A 26,438-nucleotide genomic window follows, 5' to 3' on the forward strand; every position below is an offset into this window, starting at 1 on the left:
TGTTACATGTAAAGTCTCAGGATTTTTACAACACTACAAGAATTGTGAGTATGTTATTTAAAGCTTTATGTAGCTAATGTCTTTTCAACAATAGTGGGGTGATTAACAAATAATTGAAATGTGACAGAAGTAGCTTGAATGAACCCATGCAGACTTTTTCAGTAATTAGATTTAATACCAATTAAATAACAACAGTGATCTGCACACAAATAAATGTGCATAAATACATAATCAGTATGAGGGTGAAAAATAAGCATCATTTTACATTTTCCTGCAACATCTGTACAATATCACTTAAATATTCTATAAATAACGGTCTGAAACATACTGCTTACTGCTGCAAGTTTGAACCAAGAATGGATGAATTTAAGTTCTATTATGGCCATTTAATATTATATTTAAACGAACTTTAAATTATTTCATATCACATTTATCTTTAAATAACAGCAATATAAAGATTCAATTGTTCAGCAGCTTTTAACTTTTAAGCTGAAAAACTTATATTTAGCTTAACGTCACCTTTATTTACTTTTGGCCATTAGTTTAGTCTAGGTTTGTATTCACTTGCACTTGACATGTATAATGTTGATGTGAAAACTGTGAAAACATTCTTTCAGAAGTTACTGATTTGCTATTTTGAATAACTGATTAATTCTACTGTTTTATAGATGAGTTCATCCAAACTCCAGGAAAGGTAATCCTGCTCAGATTCCTGCAATTATTGAAGCAGTGCACTTCATTGCATTACTTACACAATTAAAATATATAACAAAATGGATCAGTCTGAGAATAACTGTCCAAAATGAACATTAGACTAAGTTCTATTCCAATCAGGAATATATGAAATCCAAATATATTAAATAGCAGTATGTGAGGATGTTCATGGTCTGTCACCAACAGTGAGGTGAGAATCAAACACTCTCTGAATAAGAATGAGGAGGAGTTTAGAATCAGAAGGAGGAACACTGTTCAGCAATGCCTGCAGAACCATGAGATACACTGCAGTCTGGTAAAACATCTTACACTACATATATCTGCCTGACTATACATTCTTGAAATAACCTACAAAATGGTTTTGTAGCAGCTGAAGATCAAATGTTTGTAAAATCAAACCATGTGTTTTTCAGGATGATGCACCAAACATTGCATTACTGGGTTCTGGAGGAGGAGAAAGAGCCATGGTGGGTTTGCTGGGATCCCTGGTTCAGCTCCATAAAGTGGGACTTCTGGACTCCGTTCTTTATCTGAGTGGAGTCTCTGGATCAACCTGGTACGAACCCTGAGAAAGCACACACACACACACACACACACACACACACACACACACACACACACACACACACACACACAGACAGAGAGAGCGAGAGCGAGAGATGAGGTAAATGTCAAAAATGACAGCAGTATGTTGTTCCTCTGAAGGTGCATGGCCTCCTTATATAAGGAACCAGACTGGTCCACCAAACTAGAGACTGTGAAAGACAAGATCATCCAGAGACTCAGTGGTCCTAAAGTCAGCTGGACAGATGCATTTGCCAAACTGAAGAAATATTACTATGAGAAAGACCACTTCAGCTTGACTGACTTCTGGGCAGCGATGGTCATCACGACATATGTGAAAGAGGTCTGTAACTCTTCATAACAGCCTCCATGACTTACATGATTTATGAGGTGGTCACATTCAGGTTTAACAAGTTCTATTTGTTGAATATTTTTAATAGATTGTAATAGTAATAGTATCAATATTGTAACAGTGTTCAGATTACAAAGCAATACAAATCTACCTGCCATCCTCTGGTATAGGAAACTTACATGCAAAAAAATAAAAATATGGGATTCATAATCTAATTTTAACCTGGAAATAAACAAAGTTTTGTCATTTCAACTAAATACAAAATATGTAAAATTACAAAAGTAATATGAGATTATGTATTTCAGATTGTGCACTGTTGGTTGCTAATCAAAGTAAATGCATTGTAAAAGTACGACTGTACAACAGTAATATACTAAAATATGACATTAAGTAATTACAAGAAACATCTCCCCCTAAATGCTTTAGTACTTACTATTACAGTTTTTTTCGATTGCTAAACGACAGTGAGCACAACTGGAGCTACATGTGCAAAACTCTAACTACAGTCTGCACTACCCACATGGAAAAAACCTATATAAACATATATGTTTCAATATAGGTTTTGATATAGGTTTTACATATATGTGACATATATAAAATTGGCCGTTTTCCTATATTATATGTACATATATGTACATATATGCACACATATATGCACACATATATGCACACATATATGTACACATATATGTACACATATATGTACACACACATATATATATATATATATATATATATATATATATATATATACACATATATGCACATATATGTACACATAATATAGGAAAACGGCCAATTTTATATATGTCACATATATTAAAAACCTATATCAAACCTATATTGAAACATATATGTTTATATAGGTTTTTTCCATGTGGGACCAATTTCACGTGTTCGTGTAGCGGTGTGTTTTCTGCGTTGTGTCGTAATCAAAGACAGACTGCGAAAAATCTTGCCATCAGGTCCTCACTTTATTCTGTATAACACAAATGGCAATATATGAGGACTTGTGCAGCATACAAACAGCATGCGGCAGCAACGCACAACGCTGAGAAAGAGAGATATTAAAAGTAACTTAAGTAAAGAAAAATAATCAACGAAACATCTGAATGTACATCACAGAGGGGTTTTGGATTACAATCATACAAATATATCATGTGAATTCAGCTGTTACATGAAACATGGCCTTAATTGAATCACCGCAAAAACTTTGTGCGACCTACCGCTGTGATGTCTCATGCAGACTGGGAAGCAGCAAAGTGCGTCAACACCCCAAGTCAGCATGGCGGCAGGAAACCCCAAATATGGTCATGGCAAGTGGAATCACAAAATAATTGTCTAAATACATAACTGCTACATTCGCACATACATAAGTTCTTGCATAATTTTTTTCGTTAATTCTTAGTTTTTGCCTTGATAATAGAAAATATGAGCTAGGCATCATGTATGACAGTCAAAAATGAGATATGAGCTACAAAATGACCAGATCCTGCCATTAGCTATATAGAAGACATATCTTGTATGTATAGGGCATATATATGGATATGAAGAAGCAATACAGGAGACCTATATTTCCTGTATATGCACATATATGCACCTCAATTTTGCCTATATGTGGCATATATACACATATATGCAGTATATATACGCATATATGCAGCATATATATAGCATATATGCAGTATATATGCGCATATATGCAGCATATATATTATCATATATGTGCATATATGCAGCATATATGTACATATACACTGCATATAGGTTTCATATATGCGCATATATCCACATATAGGTTCTTTCCATGTGGGTACCAACAGTCACCTGAGCTAAACAGTTCACATCACCTGCAAAACTCATTCCAAGAAACACAACTCTTTACACATGGCTCAAAACAGTCTCAGTGCAGCCAAACCCAAACACTGTGCACAACCCTCACTGAGATAACACACACTGTCACTCAGAACACACTGAGAGTAAAAACACTAGCATCAAACACCAACACAGAAAATACAAACTTTTCATCTTTACAGTTTGAACAATTTCAGTGACTTCATACAAAGTAATATTTTCTTCAAAGAAAAGAGTGACATTCTTTCACATGATTTATTTAAATTTTTAGAACATAACAATTCTTTAAGGTAAATGAAAATTAGCAGTTTGCTTCAATAGTCTGTAGTAATTTACGGAATTACAGTAATGAGAAAAAAAAGGTAGAAACTAAAAGTACATACTGTAATTCGAACAAATAATTGAGGGGCTAATCCTGCCTCTCTCTAGCATCAGGCCACAGGTTTTCATCAACATCACATCTAATGTTCTCTCTTGCCATGCACCTGGGGAAGAACCTTCTGGAGTACCTTATCCATCCCTGGCAGTCCTCTGGACTCGTGTCCTCACATCCGGCACGCATTTACCGTTTATGTCAAGTTTAGGCTTACAACCAGGGTTAGGTGCTTCTACATCAGTGTTATTCACCTATCTTTCCCCTCTGATTTTAGGGTTAAGTTATGGGTAGGATTAGGTTTAGGTGTAGAAATAGGGTTAAGACTAAATTTTCAGACTGGAATGTTGTTCCAGGATCAACAAAATATGTTGATCCAGGAACATGTTGTAGCGAATTAACTCAAAGGCGAAATGTTAATAATTATTTATAACTCAATATGATTTATTAATTATGATTAATTATGAATATGTAAATCTGTTAATCAGATTTACTGGATATAGCTACATTAATCTCACAGTTTTTTTCGATTGCTAAACGACAGTGAGCACAACTGGAGCTACATGTGCAAAACTCTAACTACAGTCTGCACTACCAACAGTCACCTGAGCTAAACAGTTAACACATGGCTCAAAACAGGCTCAGTGCAGCCAAACACTATGCACAACCCTCACTGAGATAACACACACTGTCACTCAGAACACACTGAGAGCAGTTTATCAGCAGATGGAGTCAGAACCAAACATGTATTGTGCACAATCTTTATTAACTAACTCACAAACACATAACTAAACTAACAAACACATAACATACAACAAAGGTCACACACATACGTATTGTAGGTAAGAATGAGTAATGATATAGCTGAACCGGAGGAGATACTGTTACTAGAGCTATAGGGAAAAGTCAAAGACAATCTGGAAAAGAATCATTAGTTTCCTCAGTAATAAAACACCTTGCTAACAAAGGTAAGTTTTACACATCAATACTAAATTGCTATTTAGTGTTCAAATGTACGATACTTGCAAGATGCCTTTAGGCTGAGGAGCATCGGCTCTGCCATCTGAGGAGAGATCTTGAGGATTCAGTCCGAAGTTGTTGCCAGTCTTTTCTATGTTTTCTATTTTGAGCACATGGCTGGGTTGTAGGCCAAGGGGGCAGGCCTAGGCCTACAAGGTCTAGGCCTGCGGCAAGGAGGGTTCAAACGCAAGGAAAAGAGAGGGAGTGGCATTTTTCGCTGGCTTTTAACCTCTGGTCAAAGTCACACCTCTCAGTTGTTGACTGGACCAATGAAGATGTTGTATAGAGCATAGTCTGGGGGTTGTTTTTTTTCTCTCCTACCCTCCCTCATGTTATGCTGTATTTCTTCCTAAATCCTCTGTCTTCCTGTCCTGTCTACCCCCCTTGTCATATTGTATGTATGGACAGGTTGATGGCTAATTTCGCTGGTACCTGTGACTAGTGACAATAAGTACTACTACTACTACTACTACTACAAGCATTTAAATCTTCCCGCTACGAATGTATAGACACTAAACATGGCATGATTGAAGTTACCTTAAATGTCATAAAACTTAAAAATCACAAAACATGTAAATACAATGACTGCAATACAACACTGTAATAATAGATACCATTTCCTGGGAATATGCCTGTTCATTTATAGAATTAATGCAGTAACGTCTTTGTTCTTTGTGGAAAATGCAGGGAAGATGCAGATATATATATATATATATCAGAGGTTGCGTTAACCGAAAATTTTCCGTCATTGACGGAATTTTTTTATCAATGACGGAAAAATCTGAAGGCCGTCCGTCACGTTGACAGATTACACTGAGGGTGATCTACTGTAAATTGTAACTGTAATTCACACCCCTGTTCAGTTGGTGGCGAGTGCGCTCCAATGTAGCAGCAGAGCTCTGGATTAAACTGGCACGAATCTTTTGCTATGCGTTTGATAACGCACAGGCGAGTGCCACATTAAAGAGCGCCAAAACGGTATTTATTGCTTGAATTTCTTAATTAAATGGACAGAATTTGAAATCTGAGACTTTGTTCCATATCAAAAGCAACACAAAGCTTTAAGCCTATTGTGATTTATTGGATGGGAGGCGCACTATGTACTGTTTATTCATCAACTGAAAACAGCATATAGCCTACCCAAAGAGCGACTGGGATTTACGAATTGAAATTGGTCTTATGAATGTGACCAAAACAGCAAGGAGACATTTTAATTGTTTATTAATAAAGTAATGTCTTCTGAATTAGTGTTGGCTGCAAAGATGAAGTTCACATTGACTCTCATCATCTCCTCATAGTGGACGCGCCTAGAGAGAGAATGTACTTCATTCGGTTTAGTCTACATAATCAGAGTAGCCTATTTATTTTCGTTTTGAATTATTTCGTTTTTGTTAAAGTAGATATTTCAAGCTTTCTATAGATATATTTGTCATGTCTGTGAGGCAAGCAGCCGCTGAGTTTCGGTTCATTTAGCCTGTAAGACGCGCTCCAGTTCATGCGCCAGTGATCGCGCTCGCGCCTCTGTCATGATTATATTGTCTGCTATATTTGCTTCTTATTTATTAAATCCAGGCGTTTGGTTAATGAAACATTGATTAAAATTAAGATACAATTTTTACAAAATGAAATTCACTTTAAAGAGAGGCTTTCTACAAAACAAAACTTAATGAAGTGGTCAAAATCATGTCTGACACACTCCATGACTCCCGATATATTGCACGTCTTATGATGCATCTTACTCATGCTGTTCACTTTTCATAATCAAATAGATGAATTTAAAACATAACATATATATATATATATATATATATATATATATATATATATATATATATATATATATATATGTGTGTGTGTGTGTGTGTGTTCACTAACAAGTCTAAAACAAGACACCTGCTTAGCCTTTCAGCTGAAATTGCAATCAGCAGTGTTTGAAAGGCACAAGGAATGTGTGGTTCACAGTTTTGACAGCAGTGTGTTAGCATTTGAACAAAGTGCTGTAAATCCACAGTGTTGTGCAGGTTGTGGTTAAAGTCACGGGATAAGTGTGTAGAGTTTTGACTGAAACTGTGTTCAAGCAATGAAAAAGGAACTAGAGTTTGGTCCACATGAACTGCTGCTGTGCAGACTGTAGTTAGAGTTTTGCACATGTGACTCCAGTTGTGCCCACTGTCGTTTAGCAATCGAAAAAAACTGTAAATAGTCTTTATATGACACTAATTCTTGGTGAAATTGACTTAAAATGTTCTCAGTAAAATACTCTAAATAAAGTATAAGTAGTACCATTTTGTTTTGGACAGAAACCAATATCCTGTTGTGAACTCAAGGAACTTCAGTATATTTTTTAAGTGTCTTAAAGCCTTTTTCTTTATGATGAGGTCACTGGAGGAACTGTTGATAGTTTTTAGAGTTCATGCAGGAACATATGGAACATATAAGTTCCATAGAGATGTTCCACCATTGTGGTGATCTGAGTAACCCCAAATGTGAAAATTGAGATTTTTTTTTTTAATAATAATAATTTAATAATGTAATAATTTTTACAGTGAGAGCCTTTACTTTAAACCTTTTCTTAATAAAGATAACTTGTTGAGTATGTTTTATCACTTGAACATGTGACTGAAGAAATTGTAATTGTTACTGGTTTCATCTACAATAACATGAAAATTAAAAAAGCAAAAAATGTGTTCTCTTTAGATCGATGAACACACACTCACAGAGCAGTGGGATGAGCAGAGTAAAGACCCGTTTCCCATCTACACAGTGATCGACAAGCAATGCAAACAGCAAAAGGAAGGAGGTCTGTGTGTTTGTGTGAAAGAAAGGGAGAAACAGTTATATGCTTGTGTCAGATGATATATGTTTCTGTCTGCAGACCCCTGGTTCGAGTTCACTCCACATGAAGCAGGTTATTCCCTCATTGGAGCGTTTGTGGGAGTCTCCAACTTTGGCTGGCAGTTTGAAAAAGGTTCTGTGATGAAGCAGCAGCCTGAAATCGACATGCTCTACTTGCAAGGTAACAAACTAATAGAGCAATAGTGAGCTGGTGATCAAGCTGTTGCACATTTCCAAGTCAAACAATAACATTATGACTAGAAATGCTCAAAAATGGTTTAGACATCAATTTCATCAGCACATTCAGTATTTAGTGGAGTTTATCATGTCCAATGTATTATTAGGGGAAATAAATTAAAACATTTTTCTAATTTAGTAATTGCACAAAATTGAGCATCTCAAAACAGGACCATATTGCCCGACTAATAGGGAAATCTGACATACCTATAGGGCAAGAAGCCTGGGGTAAACCTATCCCAGCTATCATTTGATTTTTGTGTAATATCTAAAATACATGTGATACACTTTTAATTCCTTATTTCTTTTAAATGTATGTCATGAATGTAAAACACTAAATCAAATATTCCATGTAAATACATGTATTTTGACAGTTTAGTTAAATAGTCCAATAGCAGACCAATTTAATAGCTAACAGAATAGCCTACACCAACTAATATTTGTCACCTGTTGTGGGGTGGCACCAGGCCTCAGAGAAGCTTTCATTTGAACATAAACAAAGAATCCAAAATATGGAAGTAATATTTGACCACAATTTACAAAGAAAATGGGTTGTGTTGTGGGATGTTCTCCCGCGGTAGAAATCGATATGGGAACACGGGGGCAATGCGTTGCGACCGCAAAGGGCAAAGGGCACTTTCACTTTCGCAATCAAAGGGGCAGGGGCCCATCTTGAGTGGGCGCCGCGAGCACAGTATATGGCTGATTGGACAGTCATGTTCACGTTTCTGAGTTTTACTGACATAACCTGACAACATCTCATCAGTTCACTGTTGTTCAACTGAAGATCCCTCGTCGTCACCTACCTTTTCCGTGCTCGTTTGACTTGCGCATGGCGCTGAGGCGAAGTCAGAATGTGCGTCTGAAAAGTGTCCCATTCGTTGTGGTCGTAAAGAGACAGTTCTATATAAACGCAGCGTTTTACTTGGAGATGTTTTACAAAATATTTTTATTATTGGTATTTTATATGCTCTGTTGGTGTTTTGTGAAGTAGCATCACCCGGGGGGTATATTTATTTATCCCCACCAGGGATAAAAATAATTCAGCAGAGGATACATAGACCAGAAGGGAGGAACCCACCACCCCCCACCCGCACAAATTGCACCCTTCCTATATGGCTCTTTAATAAAAAGGCTATGCATGTATATAGCTGTAGTCTAGTTGCTCAGAACTTTGCGCATCATCATTTTCTAATTGTTGTGAATGGGAGACTCAGGCAGGGGATCCAAGTGCAGCGTTTATTAAATGTAAGCATGGTCGTACAGGCAGGGTAAATCAGGAGCAAACAGGTACAGCAGAGGGTAGACAGAATCGTAATCCAGGTACAGGCAGAGGTCAGGACTGGCAGATATCACTCACAGGTCGGTACACAAAGCAAGGGTCAGGACAGGCAGCAATGGGTCAATAAACAGGGAACAGGCAGGAACGGTAACAAGGAACAGGCAGACAGGGAATACAGGAAAACGCTCGGAATTGCAACAACAGTTAAACAAGACTTTGCGATTAGATGGTGTGAGTGAGAGTCCTTTTATAGTCCAGGTAACAAGCTGCAGCTGGGTGTAGTGAGGAGTGTGTGCATGGCTGTATGTGGCGACAGGTGATTGGTGTGGAGTGAACATGTGACTGACAGGGAGAATTGTGGGAAGTGTAGTCCGGGGAGTGACAGGAGCAGACGGTGATCATTACATAACGCCCCCCTTCCAGAAGGTGCGTCCTCGCGACGTAAAAGGCACGAATAGGGAGGGAGGGTGGGTGCATTGGAGCTATAGAGGGACCATGGTCTCCAATGCAGGCTCCAGGGTAGCCATGGTGGATCAGGCGCCACGGGTAACCATGGCGGGTCAGGTGCTACGGGCAGCCAGTGCAGGTCAGGAGTGCCATAACTCCACGGCGGGTCAGGTGGCTCGGGCAGCCACAGCAGGTCAGGTGGTTCGGGCAACCACGGCAGGTCAGGCGGGTCAGGTGGCTCGGGCGGCCACAGCAGGTCAGGTGGTTCGTGCAACCACGGCAGGTCAGGTGGTTTGGGTAACCACGGTAGGTCAGGTGGCTTGGGTAACCACAGTAGGTCAGGTGGCTTGGGTAACCACGGCAGGTTAGGGTCCATAAACGGCCATAATTGTTCAAAGGCCAATGACGGCAGTGGCCGGGCAGGGTCCCCACCCACAAGCTCCCCTCCTGCAAGCTCCCCACCCTCAGGTATACTGCCCCCCCCAAAAAAGTTCTTGGGAATTTCAACGGGGTCTGTTGCGGCCTTGTGGGCAAGGAGTTTGGGTGGTTCCGGCAGGGCAAGGCGCTCGGGCAGCGCCGGCAGGGCAAGGTGCTTGAGAGGCGTTGGCAGAGCAAGTAGCTCAGGTGGCGCCGGCAGGGTAAGAAGCGCAGGTGGCGCCGGCAGGGCAAGAAGCTTAGGCGTAAGAGGAGGAAGAACAGAAGGAGCCTTTTTCCTCCTCCTCTTCCGAGGCTGAGGCGAGGGTTCTCCGGTTGGAGCAGGTTCTGGAGCGGACTCAATGGCTGGAACGCCCCCTATATCCTTAAGTTCCGAGGGGGCGGCCATCTTGCCCGTGGGCACTGGCAAAGCAGCCATCTCATCCATCGCGTCCAGGGTACTTGAGTGCGTTACAACCGGCGAACTTGAGTGCGTTGCAATCGGCGAACTTGAGAGCGTTGCAACAGGCGAACTTGAGAGCGCTGCAACAGACAAACTTGCGTGCGAAGCGTCCGACGAGCTTGAGTGCGAAGCGGCCGGTTGGTTTGCGTGTGAAGCGGCCGGCTGGCTTGAGTGCGAAGCGGCCGGCTGGCTTGAGTGCGAAGCGGCCACCGGGCTTGAGAGCGAAGCGGCCACCGGGCTTGAGAGCGAAGCGGCCACCGGGCTTGAGAGCGAAGCGGCCACCGGGCTTGGGAATGCCAGCCGCTCGTGCTGAAGTCAGCGGAGGATCAGCCACACTGGAACGTAATCCTCTCCGCTTTCTGACTGATCTAGAGGCGTGACGTTGCTCTTGGAGATCTGTGGTGACGTGACTTGACTCTGGAAAATCTGGGAAGACGTGACTTGGTGTTGTTGTGACCGCCATCTTGTGAAAGTTCTTTGGCGCGGCGGGCATTACGTGATTCGGCGAAGTGTCGCTTTTCTCCGCGACCCCCACCGTAAACGGAGAGCCAACAGTCAGTAACGCATAATCCAAAAAACAAGTAAGTGAGGAACGTGGTCCCTCTTGTCTCCGTTTATTCTGAAGGGGTTGATTTATGCCATCGCAAAAAAAGTCTATAAGAGCACAGTCAGGCCAGTCTGCATAATGGGCAATATCCAGAAACTTCTGAATGTGGTCCTCCAGGGTACTATTACCTTGACGAAGGTGGATGAGACATATAGCTGGGTCCATGCTGATGCTGGATGTGATAGAAACACTCACGGTAGCTGCTGGATCTTGGTGGGGCGAAGTCTTCTGTTGTGAATGGGAGACTCAGGCAGGGGATCCAAGTGCAGCGTTTATTAAATGTAAGCGTGGTCGTACAGGCAGGGTAAATCAGGAGCAAACAGGTACAGCAGAGGGTAGACAGAATCGTAATCCAGGTACAGGCAGAGGTCGGGACTGGCAGATATCACTCACAGGTACACAAAGCAAGGGTCAGGACAGGCAGCAAAGGGTCAATAAACAGGGAACAGGCAGGAACGGTAACAAGGAACAGGCAGACAGGGAATACAGGAAAACACTCGGAATTGCAACAACAGTTAAACAAGACTTTGCGATTAGATGGTGTGAGTGAGAGTCCTTTTATAGTCCAGGTAACAAGCTGCAGCTGGGTGTGGTGATTAGTGAGGAGTGTGTGCATGGCTGTATGTGGCGACAGGTGATTGGTGTGGAGTGAACATGTGACTGACAGGGAGAATTGTGGGAAGTGTAGTCCAGGGAGTGACAGGAGCAGACAGTGATCGTTACACTAATGATAAACATTAACTATAATGCGCTAATTTCATCAACTTACCAGCAAGTGTGCTTAAGAAACACGCATTACTGTTCCTATGGTTAAGTCTATGGGAGTGCCCTTACACTGTCAGAAAAAAGGTACGGTGCTGTCACTGGGGCTGTACCCTCAGGTACAAAGGTAAAAAGGTACTAATATGTAAGATAAGATACAAATATGCACTTTTAAAGTAATAATATGTACCTACTAATATGCACCATTTAGGGGTAAGTAAGGTACAAAGATGTACCTTTTTACCTTTGTACCTTAGGGTACAGCCCCAGTGACAGCACCGTACCTTTTTTTCTGATGGTGTACTGTTTTTTTTTTTTTTTTTTTGACTTGGAACTAGTTTCTTGAAATAACATTCTGCTGTTGGAGAGTGTTGTTATATAAACTACAACAGTGCTCAGATGAATCATCTATTGATATACAATTCTCAATCTATTGAAATACAAACTCACTCATACTGCCAAAAATTTCAAAAGAGTCATTCGAATTTGACAAACAATCATATAATTAACAAGGGTAACAATACGGTTGCAATATGAGTGCAGTGTGCATTGATTCATTGAATCATTTAACCTCAAAACTCTTCAGATGCAATAAATGTCACAAATATTCAGATGAAAAGTCAAGCATAATAATTCAATAAATGTGTTGAAATGTGATGTCTCATTATGAAATAATAACATTATGAAATAAATGTTTTTTCTCCAAAACACGTTGGCCACAATTATTGGCACCCTTTTGTTAAATACTTTTTGCAACCTCCATTTGCCAAGATAACAGCTCTGAGTCTTCTTCTATAATGCCTGATGAGTTTGGAGAACACCTGACAAGAGATCAGAGATCATTCCTTCATGAATCTCTCCAGATCCTTCAGATTCCAGCTCTATGTTGGTGCTTCTTCTCTTCAGTTCCCTCCACTCATTTTCTTTAGGGTTCAGGTCAGGGAACTGGGATGGCCATGGCAGAAGCTTCATTTTGTGTTCAGTGACACATTTTTGTGTTGGTTTTGATGTTTGTTTTGGATCATTGTCCTGATGGAAGATCCAACCACAGCCCATTATTGGATTTCTAGCAGAAGAGGTCAGGTTTTGATTTTGTATCTGTTTATATTTGATAGAATCCATGATACCATGAATCTGAACAAGATGTCCAGGACCTCCAGCAGAAAAATATTCCCACAACATTAAAGATCCAGCAGTATATTTAACCGTGGGCATGGGATACTTTTTATCCATGTGTGCACCAAATTCATCTGGTGGGTTTGCTGCCAAAAAGCTCTTTTTTTTTAGTTTCATCTGACCATAGAAGCCGGTCCCGTTTGAAGTTCCAGTCTTGTCTGACAACTGAATATGCAGGAGATTGTTTTTCTTGAAATCCTCCAGAACAACTTGTGGGGATGTAGGTGCTGTTTGATCATTGTTTTTAGGCTTTCTGAGACTCAAGACTCAAATAACCTCTGCAATTCTCCAGCTGTGAATCTTGGAGAGTCTTTGGCCATTCAAACGTTCCTCCTCACCACGCATTAGGACGATTTAGACACACGTCCTCTTCCAGGCAGATTTGTAACATCTTTAGTTAATTTCTTCTTAATTATTGCCCTGGTAGTGGAAACGGGGATTTTCAATGCTTTAGCTATTTTCTTACAGCCATTTTCTATTTTGTGAAGCTCAACAGTCTTTGGCTGCACATCAGAACTATATTCTTTGGTTTTACTCATTGTGATGAATGATTACAGTAATTTGGCCTTTGTGTTTCCTCATGTTTATACTCCCGTGGACAGAGGTGTCAAGTAACGAAGTACAAATACTTCGTTACCTTACTTAAGTAGAAATTTCGGGTATCTATACTTTACTGGAGTAATTATTTTTCAGACGACTTTTTACTTCTACTCCTTACATTTTCATGCAATTATCTGTACTTTCTACTCCTTACATTTTAAAAATAGCCTCGTTACTCCTATTTCATTTCGGCTTGTTTTCATTCCGGCTTGAAAAAAAACAACTGGATGAGAATAAACATAGCCTACCATTCTGACACACTATTGGTTTGTACGCGATCCATCGCACCTGCACATGTCACAAATCACGTCACACTCTAGCAAGGACGACAGTGTTGGGGGTCGTTACTCAAAAAAGATTATTTCTTAAAAGTTATTATTTCTCTACTACTGGCTCATTTAGGCTATCAAACGGGTGCTTTCTCTTCGTCCTCTGCAAATTAAGCTAGGTAAGTTAGTTCGGTAGAGAGATGTTTGAATAAATTGCTATACACCGGTTTTTAAACTTTTTTTAGCGCGACCCTTTTCATTTATGTGACCCATAGTCATATACAACCATGTAGCTAAACAAGACAAAACGAATTCATTTAAAACGAAACTGAAGGTAAACCTGCGTTGCTCATACCTCTCTCTTTCGGTTAAGTGGAGCAGTGCTCTTGCTGAATGACACGGATTGCACTACGGACTATTGTACCTTTTTTTTTTTTTAACTGTATTTTATTTTTTATAACGAACAAGCTGCGATGTCACGTTTCCAGTGCTTTGTTGTGTGCGCGTGAGGCGCGGGCGCGATCAAACAGCTGTCTTTGCCGGGGACTTGTCTCATCGTCATGGCAACGGTTCGCGGCCAGGTTAGATTACGTCAGGCCCTGCGATCCATTCGGAAGGGCTCATCCCTATGCCCCAATCCCTTCAAAGGGTTTACCCTCCGGAGCGAGAGCTTCGAAGGGTGTAGGGGTCAAATTACTCCTTTTTTGGAACGCACTTCTGCGTCATCTTAACGAGACAGTCAAGGAGGATAGATTGCTCAAGCTGCGCCCTTTGTTTAACGTTAGCTTATTTATTTATTTTTGGTTTATTGCACCATATTAATGACCATATTATGACCATATTAATGTACTAAATCTAACTTGTATAAATATTACAGTAGTATAGAAAATACTACACTTATAGGTAAAATCGAACTCCTAACCTCCTGTACCCATTCTGTGATGACAAAGAACTTCCCTGTGCAAAGGATCATGGGGGCCCGAAGTGTCCATCAGTTGTACCCTTCGAAATTCTTCATTCCGAAGGGCCCTTTAAAGTGGCCAGTTTTGAACACTTCGGTTTGGAACAACCCTTTAATATGGCGGCCATGATTGTTTTCACTCCGAAGTGCTCTTCAGAGGGTGATATATCCCGTTTGGAATGCACCGAGAGTTTGTTGCCGTTTGTTGGATGCTCAGACGACCAAACAAACGCCGATTAAACATGTTCAGTCTGGTAAAAACAGACTCCGACCAACGCCAACAAGGTTATCACACCTATCCAACAAACTCCAACAGACGAGTGCGGTGTGAACTGAAACAGCTGAAAACTACCCGCATTTGGCAGGTTGGCGGGTGTTAATGTCAAGCCCTGATTGTTACTAAGCCTGCCCTGGGTACACCAAAACTACCCGCATTTTTCTTGTCCGCTGCCCTCACAGATTCCTGCAGTTAAGTTTGGATGTACATTTACATTCCAATAAAGGTTATTGATGACATTTTGAGGAGGTGGAGTGCTCAATAGACCCCTGTGGCGCGGCCTAAGCTTTTGTCCTTAATGGCATTTTTTTCCTTACATTACTTTTACTTTTATACTTTAAGTAGTTTTGAAACCAGTACTTTTACACTTTTACTTGAGTAAAAAGCTTGAGTTGATACTTCAACTTCTACAGAAGTATTTTTGAACCCTAGTATCTATACTTCTACTTGAGTATTGAATGTGACTACTTTTGACACCAGTGCCCGTGGAACAGGAAGTCATGGCTGGACAATTTCATGTTCATGATCACCCTGGTGTGCTAAAAAATGTAAATATGAATGGGAATATAATTCAGAGATATTTTACTCATACAAAATTCTAGGGGTGCTAATAATTGTGGCCAACGTGTTTTGGAGAAAAACATTTATTTCATAATGTGATTTTCCCTCACTTTCAATTCTTTTCCTTCAACGAAAGGTTAGATTTTTGCTAATTTTATGAATTAAAGATCAAAAGGCTAAACAATGCAGATTTAATTTTATAGTCATCTTTGATCATATTTACAGAGGGTGCCAATAATTCTGACCACAACTCTATAAAATAAACAAATACAAAACGAAAGTAAAATGCCGGCAGTTCCTCATGGACAACTGCCGGCCACACAAACACAACAAAACATAAAATAAAATACAGGCCTGGTCCTCTCTCATCCACCATTGTCATCGCTCCTCCTTTTAAGCTTCCGGAGCTCCTCCGTGAGAGATTCGAGGCCGGTGCAACGCGCAGCTGATGCTCATTATTACTGTTCCTTCACAGCTCTCGCCCGCCCTGCACATCACAACACCCTATTGAATTCCATTGTTTTCCATATCAGGACATAATAAAAAAACATCTGGTCCTTGGCAGGTCTTAAAAATTGTAAAATAAAACCTCAGATAAACAACAACAACACATGACATTCATTTCAGGTGTGTCTTAACACAGTGCCAAGGAGGAAAGACATCAGCAATGATCTTAGTGAAGCAATTGTTGCTGTCATCATTCTGAGAAGGGTTATACGGCCATTTCCAAACAATTTCAAAGTCCATCATTCTACAGTGAAGAAGATTATTCACGAGTGGAAGACATTTTAAACAGACACCATCAGATCAGATCAGATCAGACTGTGTAATGCTCAGAAAAATTGCAGACAACCAAAGAACAACATCTCAGACTCTACTGGCCTCAGTTAACATGTTAAATGATAAAGTTCATGACAGTACAATTAGAAAAAGCGGGGACAAGTATGGCATGTTTGGAAGGGTTGCCAAGAGAAAGCCTCTTCTCTCTAAAAATAACATGGCAGCACAGTTTAGGTTTGCAAAGTTGCTTCTGAACAAATCACAAGACTTCTGGAACAATGTCCTTTGTACAGACAAGACCAAAGTGGAGATGTTTGGCCATAACGCACAGTGGCAACCCACATGGAAAGAACCTATATGTGGATATATGCGCATATATGAAACCTATATGCAGTGTATATGTACATATATGCTGCATATATGCACATATATGATAATATATATGCTGCATATATGCGCATATATACTGCATATATGCTATATATATGCTGCATATATGCGTATATATACTGCATATATGTGTATATATGCCACATATAGGCAAAATTGAGGTGCATATATGTGCATATACAGGAAATATAGGTCTCCTGTATTGCTTCTTCATATCCATATATATGCCCTATACATACAAGATATGTCTTCTATATAGCTAATGGCAGGATCTGGTCATTTTGTAGCTCATATCTCATTTTTGACTGTCATACCCCACATGGAAAGAACCTATATGTGGATATATGCGCATATATGAAACCTATATGCAGTGTATATGTACATATATGCTGCATATATGCACATATATGATAATATATATGCTGCATATATGCGCATATATACTGCATATATGCTATATATATGCTGCATATATGCGTATATATACTGCATATATGTGTATATATGCCACATATAGGCAAAATTGAGGTGCATATATGTGCATATACAGGAAATATAGGTCTCCTGTATTGCTTCTTCATATCCATATATATGCCCTATACATACAAGATATGTCTTCTATATAGCTAATGGCAGGATCTGGTCATTTTGTAGCTCATATCTCATTTTTGTCTGTCATACATGATGCCTAGCTCATATTTTCTATTATCAAGGCAAAAACTAAGAATTAACGAAAAAAATTATGCAAGAACTTATGTATGTGCGAATGTAGCAGTTATGTATTTAGACAATTATTTTGTGATTCCACTTGCCATGACCATATTTGGGGTTTCCTGCCGCCATGCTGACTTGGGGTGTTGACGCACTTTGCTGCTTCCCAGTCTGCATGAGACATCACAGCGGTAGGTCGCACAAAGTTTTTGCGGTGATTCAATTAAGGCCATGTTTCATGTAACAGCTGAATTCACATGATATATTTGTATGATTGTAATCCAAAACCCCTCTGTGATGTACATTCAGATGTTTCGTTGATTATTTTTCTTTACTTAAGTTACTTTTAATATCTCTCTTTCTCAGCGTTGTGCGTTGCTGCCGCATGCTGTTTGTATGCTGCACAAGTCCTCATATATTGCCATTTGTGTTATACAGAATAAAGTGAGGACCTGATGGCAAGATTTTTCGCAGTCTGTCTTTGATTACGACGCAATGCAGAAAACACACCGCTACACGAACACGTGAAATTGGTCCCACATGGAAAAAACCTATATAAACATATATAAACATATGAAGATACCCAGGTCCTGTAGCTGCAAAACTAGTCCAAATCATTACCACTCCACTAGTGTGCTTGACTTTTGGTATGAGGTGTTTGTTGTGATATGTTGTGTTTGGTTTTCACCAAACTTCCCACATGGAAAAAACCTATATAAACATATATGTTTCAATATAGGTTTGATATAGGTTTTTAATATATGTGACATATATAAAATTGGATGTTTTCCTATATTATGTGTACATATATGTACATATATGCGTATATATATATATATATGTGTACATATATGTGTGCATATATGTGTACATATATGTGTGCATATATGTGTACATATATGTACATATAATATAGGAAAACGGCCAATTTTATATATGTAAAACCTATATTGAAACATATATGTTTATATAGGTTTTTTCCATGTGGGAAGTTTGGTGAAAACCAAACACAACATATCACAACAAACACCTCATACCAAAAGTCAAGCACACTAGTGGAGTGGTAATGATTTGGACTAGTTTTGCAGCTACAGGACCTGGGTATCTTCAGTCATTGAGTCGATCATGAACTCCTCTGTATACCAAAGTATTTTAGAGTCAAATGTGAGGTGATCTATCCAACAGCTAAAGTTTGGCCAAAATTGGGTCATGCAACTGGACAGTGATCTGAAGATCAACAGCAAACCTACAACAGAATGGCTGAAAAAATAAATAAAATAATCAAGGTGTTTCAATGGCCCAATCAAGTCCAGACCTCAACCCGTCTTAAAAGCTGTGGTGAGAGCTGTGCATAGACAAATGCCCACAAACCTAAATAAACTGGAGCACGATTGTAAAGAAAAATGGGCCAAAATTCCTGATAAAGTAGTACAGAAAATGATTTCTTGCTGCTAAAAGTGGATCTATAAGCAGTTGAATCATAGGGTGTCCTTAATTTGTCACCCATGGCTGTTCCATCTTGGCTTTATTTTTGTTAAATTTTTAATGACACAGTGCAATATACCATGTGTTGTTGTTTATCTGAGGTTTTATTTTCCAAATTTTAAGACCTGCCAAGGACTAGGTGATTTTTTATTATTTCCTGATATGGAAAACCACAGAATTCAATAGGGTCTCCTAACTTTTTCACATGACTGTATATATAACACACACACGCACACACACACACATACACACACAGATTTGATTTAAAAGAAAAAAATCATAGGCTTTTGTTCCATTTATTTTAAACTTCCTGTTTGTTGATATTGTGTTTTCTGCAGCTCTGTGTGGCAGCGCTTTAGCTGATGGAGATGAGAATCTGAAATTCATCTGGCAAAAGATAAAAGGTGCAGTTGCATTTGTTCTTAAGAATCAGTTCTGCCTAAAACTGACAGCCAAATCATTTTCGTATGAACTGTTTTTTTTTTTTTTTTTTTTCAGGTTTCTTTAGCGGTTTTAGAAAACAAATACTTGAGGAAATGAGGGAAGGTAACACATTTCTTGTTTCTTTTATTTAATAAGTTACATGTAGTAAAATATTTGATAAAATATCTTTCAGTGTGTTCATGTTTGCTTAATGTGTGTTTTCTTCAGAACATTCAGACTCCCAACCTGTAGACAAGTGTTTCCAGGTGCTCTTGGACCTTGCGGACATGAATGTCTGTGTTTTGGATGTCAAAGATCCTTCTGCTCTTGATGAATCCATCAGAACAACGCTGAAAGGTAAAACTTTTCTAAAGGCTGGTTCACACTGTGCGATTTTGGCCATGATTTGGTCGTCTGAGACAAATTTTGCAAATCCTAAAAGATTCCTAAAATCCTATCCTAAAATCTGTAGTCTTTGATCGCTAGTTTGACATGTTCACCGACAGCCGGTTAATCACCGTTGCGATCAAATTTTACCTCCGACGAAATTCTGGCAGTGTCAGAAGATTTGCCGCACAATCCTCCAGTGTGTCTTCTCCTACGACGAACGTCAAATTGTCTTCGTTTTTCAAGACAAGCCGTGATCAAAATTAATGATAGAGATGTCGTTGTTAGACACCATTTCAGTCCCGTGTGTAATGCAGCTCACTGTCATCATCGAGTGTGTGTGTTTTGATGATGTAAAACTCCGGACAAGTTTTCATGCACGCGTTCGTTTTTAACGCGTCTTGAATGTTGTGCAGTCTGTCTGACATTAATGACAGCTGAGATCCCACAGTGTGACATGATGATCATGTTCGTACAGTCTGACAAGCAACCATCGTAAAGGACTATTATAAATTGCACAGTGTGAACCCGGCTAAGGTGCTCAACTTTTTCTTCATAAATGTAATAGATTTTGATTTATAGATTTGAATCTACGATGAGACGCCAAAAATAAATCTTTAAGAAATAAATAAATATTGTCTGATTACCTGTGGCAGTGGTTTTCATGAGTTCACATTTACAAATGATTGAATAGAGTTAAAAAAAAAAAAAAAAAAAAAATGCTAAGCGTATTTGGTGTGCTGTCCAATGGGATCGAGGAATTTAGCCCAAACCCAAAGTTCTCCCCGTATCCCCAGCCGAGAGTGAGTAGCAGTGGTGGAGATACAGAAAACCGTCAAAGTAACTATAGACGAGTCGGCTCTCGTCTGTGTATATATATTCCTCCTCTCGAGATGATTAGACTGTTTGAATGTGTTTCTCCCAAACTTTGTTTATAAATCATAATTTGTGTTTGAATTCTGCATTCTCTTGAGATACAGACATCCAAGAGGTGGACAATTAATATACTAGTTTAATTAGTGACACTTAGTCTACATATGTTGTCCTTTTTCATACTATTACAGCAGTATGCAAAGGGACAAGAGAAAATAATCACGAGGATAGATAGCAGCGACTGAAAAATTACTCTCATGATGTCTGAAAATAAAACATGAAAGAAAAATTGACAGCTCATTCAGTCAAACTGATGGATAAGCTTTATTTGTAGGGCAGCCTTATGATTTTAAACGATTCATTTCAGTCTTTTTAAATGGAAGTTCCCCAAACCGGAAGTGCCACCCATAATTCAAAACGCAGTAGGCTAGTCAGGAATAAGGTGGATAGAGTAGTATAGTGTAGGTCTCCCTTCCCCCTGCCATTGCCACATCACTTCCTTTTTAAAAGGGCTGACCCCCGGAAAATCCCAAAATGCATCTTTGTCACACTCCAGCACAGTAGGTGGCGGTATGCAGTATGCACCTTTCCAGTTGGTTTGCAACCCCCCAATTGAGGGTATGCACGTGACGTCACCGTCGACCGTTATGACTGCAGTTACACCCACTGAGTGGCAAAAAGACTGAGCGGCAGCATTGGTTTTCAGCGTGAATGCTGCGAAAAACACACAAAACACATCCAAAACAGGAAAGAGCCTTGTGATTGTCTGAACAAATAGCTTTGACATCAAATCTGAGGTATATATTTAAAAACTACAGAAAGCTACAGAAAAAAGAAGCAAATAGGTCGCTGCAATTCACACTCCAGGCAAAGAAACATGTTTTGCAGTTATCATGTTGTATCAAAATGTTGGATTTTGGGGTAAAATCATACCCTATATATTGTATTGTTATATATTGTGTTGACAACTCATCAATTAAATATTTACCATCTTTTATTCTGCATAATTGGGTGTGTTTAAATAAACACTGTCAAAAACTATACAAGTTTTAGGGCTAGACAATATGACGATATAACATTGATATAAGTGATTACTCGGATTTAAACCTACCTGTATTGTATTTATATAAAGCGTTCACAGGCAGATTTGCTTTATGTATTTCCCTGGCATCGAAATCAGGCACATATAAATGTCAGGAAACACGACTCCTGGCTGTGAACGCTTTATATAAATACAATACAGGTAGGTTTAAATCCAAGTAATCACTTATCCAGTCACGCAGCAGGTTCTTTTGCCACTCAGTCCAGCTGAGGGAGTGCATTTTCAGCGGGAAAGTGACTGGAATTAATAGAGGAAACTGCGAAAACGCGAGTAAAACAAAGGAATTACACTAAAGGTTGGAATTGAATGTGTTCCTTACAACTTGTCAAATAAACCTAATCCATGGATATTGACATGCACATTTATATGTGCCTGATTTCCACGGCGGGGAAATACATAAAGCAAATCGGCCTGTGAATATTTTATATAACTACAATAGGTAGGTTTAAATCCGCGTAATCACTTCAATCAATGATATATTGTCATATTGTCCAGCCCTAAAACATATATAGTTGTATAGTATAGTTTTTGTCAGTGTTGTTTATTTAAAAACACCCAATTATGCAGAATATAAGTTTGAATAAGGTTTAAATCCGAGTAATCACTTATCAATGTTATATATAGTCTATCGTTATATTGTCCAGCCCTAAAACTTATAGAACGTATAGTTTTTGTCCGTTTATTTAAAAACACCAAATTATGCAGAATATAGCCTAAGATAGTAAATTTTAATTGATCAGTTGTCAACACAATATATAACAATACAATATATACGGTATGATTTTACCTCAAAATCCAACAATTTGACACAAAATGATAACTGCAAATCCATGTTTTTCTGCTGGAGTCGAGTTGTTTCTGTGAATTGCAGTGATCCTTTTGCTTTTTTTTTCTGTAGCTTTCAGCAGTCTTTAAATATATACCTCAGGTTTTGAGTCAAAGCTTTTTGTTCAGTCAATGACAAAGTTCTTTCCCGTTTTGGATGTGTTTTGTGTGTTTTTCACGGCATTCACGCTGAAAACCAATGCTGCTGCTCAGTCTTTTGCCACTTGGTGGATGTGACCGCAGCCATAACGGTCGACGATGACGTCACGTGCATACCCTCTATATGCCTAGTTAGATCTTGATTAGGTGGTTCAGTTTAATTGGGGTTGGTGCTAAACTTTGCAGGACAGTGGCCCTTGAGGACTGACTTTGGACATCCTTGGTTTAGAGAGTCAGACTTGTAACCTGAAGGTTACGGGTTTGAATCTCAGTACTGGCAGGAAATTTATTTGGGGGAGTGAATGAACAGCACTCTTTTCCACTCTCATTACCCACAAATGAGCTTGCTATGAGCAAGGCACATAAACTCCAGTCTCTCCCCAGGTGCCGCAGCAAAAACGGCTGCCCGCTGCTCTGGTGTGTGTGTTCATGGTGTGTGTTTGTTCACTTTCACTTTCATGTTCTCATCTTTCCACAGACCTCGCTGTACCAGAACGTCACCTGGTTTTTCCAGAGGAAAAACTGAATCTCTATGATAAAGAAGCTGCAAAACTGTATATGGAGCATTACACCATTGATGTTTGCATTGATTTAAATGGTTGTTCAAATTTCTGGCCAATCAGTAGGTTGAACAGATACACAATGCACTCAAAAATACATTTTCATCTTTTAAATAACCATAACTGAACTCTACTCTGTGATTTAATGCCTAATGCCCGAACTTTCTCATACTAGGACCCTAGAGAGGTATGATTTATCCTTATAGAACCACAAAAACGTTTTTAGTGAACAAAAACCGCATTTGTTCTCTTTTGGTTATCATTTTTATTTTCATGTTTTTAAATAGAGGGCTACTTATCAATTTCATTGCATTAGCATAAGGATTTTTGTTATAAAGCTATAAAACGTGTATAAGGAACACATCTTTATATTGGTGTTTTATGTTTATCAGTAAAAGAACTGAATAATTCAGTCTTGAATAATTCAATAAAATAACAAGTTCTTTAAAGCTAAAAGAAAAACAAAACACTGATCTGAGGAAAATGAAACATCAAGAACTTTTTGTATCTCCAAAGAACCTTATAGTCAAAAACCTTATACGGGCAAAGACTAACCATTTGAGGAACCTAAGAACCACTGAAGAAACTTTATTGTTTTGTTGAACAGATCTTTGCTTGAGCATTTGCAAATGCATGGCTCAGTGGATTTGGGGCAGGAAATATGACTTTCTGCACAACATAACAGGTGAAAAGAGACTTGCTGATAACTTGCACTTCAATGTGAATAATAAATGTGACTCAGTGTGACTCATTTCACTCTGTGATCTCTCACTCAAATACTGTCAGATGAACCCGTGCCCGCCGCTCTATTGAAAAGTCAGACAAGAGACTATATGGATGCTGGACTGTTGCTCAACTCACCCTACATCTCTGTGCTGAGAAAAGAGAGAAACATTCACCTCATTATTTCCCTGGATTTCAGTGATGGTGATCCTTTCATGGTATTATATATAATTCTCTCTAATATATTAGTGCACACATACTCTCATATAAGCTCATTTAAAGGAATTGTTCCCATAGAAATGTAAAATTCATTCATCATACATTCACCCTCATGTCGTTCCAAACCTGTATGACTTTCTTTCTTCACAAATCTTGTTGCTCTTTTCCCTCCATGACACAGTGACCACCAGAGGTAACATTAACCTAAAATGTACAGAATTTAAAAATCACTGACAGATAATTATAAATACTTTAAATCATTTTAACAGAACAACAACAATAAAAAAAAGAAAGAAAATAATTTAAATATGTAATTTAACCATCTTGGTATGTGGTATATAGAAATGATGGTGTATATGGTATATAGAAAGAAAATCTAATACATGGAGAGAGCGATCCTTTAGCATTCCCAATCATCTCAGTGGCAATTTCTCAGCTGACACATCAGTACTTCCACTTTTAACAGTGATGCTGCAATGATTTTAATAGAGTGACACTGCAATGCTTTTCCACTACAGACGGTGAGGGAAGCTGCTGAGATGTGCAAGAAACAAAACATCCCTTTCCCTGAGGTCAACATTCCCAGTGAGGACTTGGAGAAACCGAAGGACTTCTATGTGTTCAAAGGCCAAAACGTTCCAACTGTGATACACATCCCTCTCTTTAATGTGGTCAACTGTGGAGGCAAGTTAAAATCTTACAATGTCCTGAATAAAACTGAAATATCAACTGTGTTCTGATTTAAATGATATTGTTCCATCAGATAAAATTGAGGACTGGAGGAGCAAATATAGGACTTTTCAAGGTCCTTACAGTGCTGAGATGATCACTGATCTTATGGAGGTCGCTGGAAAAAACATCACAAACAATAAAGCAAAAGTGGTGGAAGAGATTTGTGCGATTGTTGGGCTCCAGGAATAACATGATCCAGGATCCAGGCTCTAACGTGACTAAATTTAACACTGTTATTTAATACACAACTAATGACAGTCTAAATACAGACAGATAAACTGATCTGCGTATAGTTGATTTAACAATAAACAGTCTTTATTTTTTTTTTCTCCATCTTTAATAATCTCTTAACATTGAGCATTATTACTTTTTCTGCAAAATGTGATTTGTGTGCCACAATAAGCGCATCAATAGTTGGTAAAGTTTGTGCTCCTTTTCTGTTTAATGTTAAAAATGTTTCTGCATTCAGTTTTAATCTGTTCCTCCATGATTGACCTTCATTAAGCAATAAATAGCTGATCATTAATAATAAAATCAGCAATAACAGACTGGATTACAAGTATAATTGCAGATTAAAATTAAAGATATTATATTACATTTACAAATGTTGTATTCTTGTCTATTATTGTTTCTGTTCCAATGGATTAATAAAGTACTCTTGAAAAATAAGGTTCTGTTTCTGTTCTTCTGCAACGACATTTTAGTGACATTTTTGTAGGCCAACTCGGAAGTCACCCTGGTTAATTAAAGGTGCCCTAGAACTTTTTTTAAAAGATGTAATATAAGTCTAAGGTGTCCCCTGAATGTGTCTTTGAAGTTTCAGCTCAAAATACCCCATAGTTTTTTTTTTAATTCATTTTTTTTAATTTTGGGGCGTAATTAGAAATGAGCCGATTCAGGGCCCTTTAAATCCAGTGCTCCACGCCCCAAGAGCTTCCGCTTGCCTTAAACAACATAAAAAAAAGTTAAAACAGCTAATATAACCCTCAAAATGGATCTTTACAAAGTGTTCGTCATGCAGCATGTCTAATCGCGTAAGTACAGTGTTTATTTTGATGTTTACATTGATTCTGAATGAGTTTGAGGCTATGCTCAGTGGCTAATGGCTAATGCTACACTGTTGGAGAGATTTATAAAGAATGAAGTTGTGTTTATGCATTATACAGACTGCAAGTGTTTAAAAATGAAAATAGCGACGGCTCTCGTCTCCGTGAATACAGTAATAAACGATGGTAACTTTAACCACATTTAACAGTACATTAACAACATGCTAACAAAACATTTAGAAAGACAATTTACAA

At 38.7% G+C, this 26,438-nt stretch overlaps 1 protein-coding gene and 1 long non-coding RNA gene across 2 annotated transcripts; one reads left to right on the plus strand and one right to left on the minus strand.

Moving 5' to 3' along the window:
* The first annotated feature begins 26 nt into the window (after positions 1-26).
* On the plus strand, positions 27-25,806 carry LOC125245073 (cytosolic phospholipase A2 gamma-like). Its single transcript, XM_048155518.1, has 15 exons — positions 27-44; positions 669-694; positions 901-1,009; positions 1,128-1,270; positions 1,420-1,621; positions 7,575-7,677; positions 7,753-7,893; positions 19,473-19,538; positions 19,633-19,680; positions 19,786-19,914; positions 23,382-23,525; positions 24,071-24,148; positions 24,250-24,404; positions 24,924-25,089; positions 25,169-25,806. Exons 2-15 carry the CDS (start codon positions 669-671, stop codon positions 25,324-25,326), a joined length of 1,668 nt encoding a protein of 555 aa, XP_048011475.1. The 5' UTR covers positions 27-44; the 3' UTR covers positions 25,327-25,806.
* On the minus strand, positions 155-2,886 carry LOC125246221. The gene is made up of 2 exons (XR_007179784.1): positions 2,857-2,886; positions 155-1,279 (listed from the first exon to the last, which is right to left on the minus strand). It is a non-coding gene; the product is annotated as an uncharacterized LOC125246221 (long non-coding RNA).
* Positions 25,807-26,438: the final 632 nt, after the last annotated feature.

This window comes from Megalobrama amblycephala, linkage group LG14, assembly GCF_018812025.1.
Source record: "Megalobrama amblycephala isolate DHTTF-2021 linkage group LG14, ASM1881202v1, whole genome shotgun sequence".
Lineage (NCBI taxonomy): Eukaryota > Metazoa > Chordata > Actinopteri > Cypriniformes > Xenocyprididae > Megalobrama > Megalobrama amblycephala.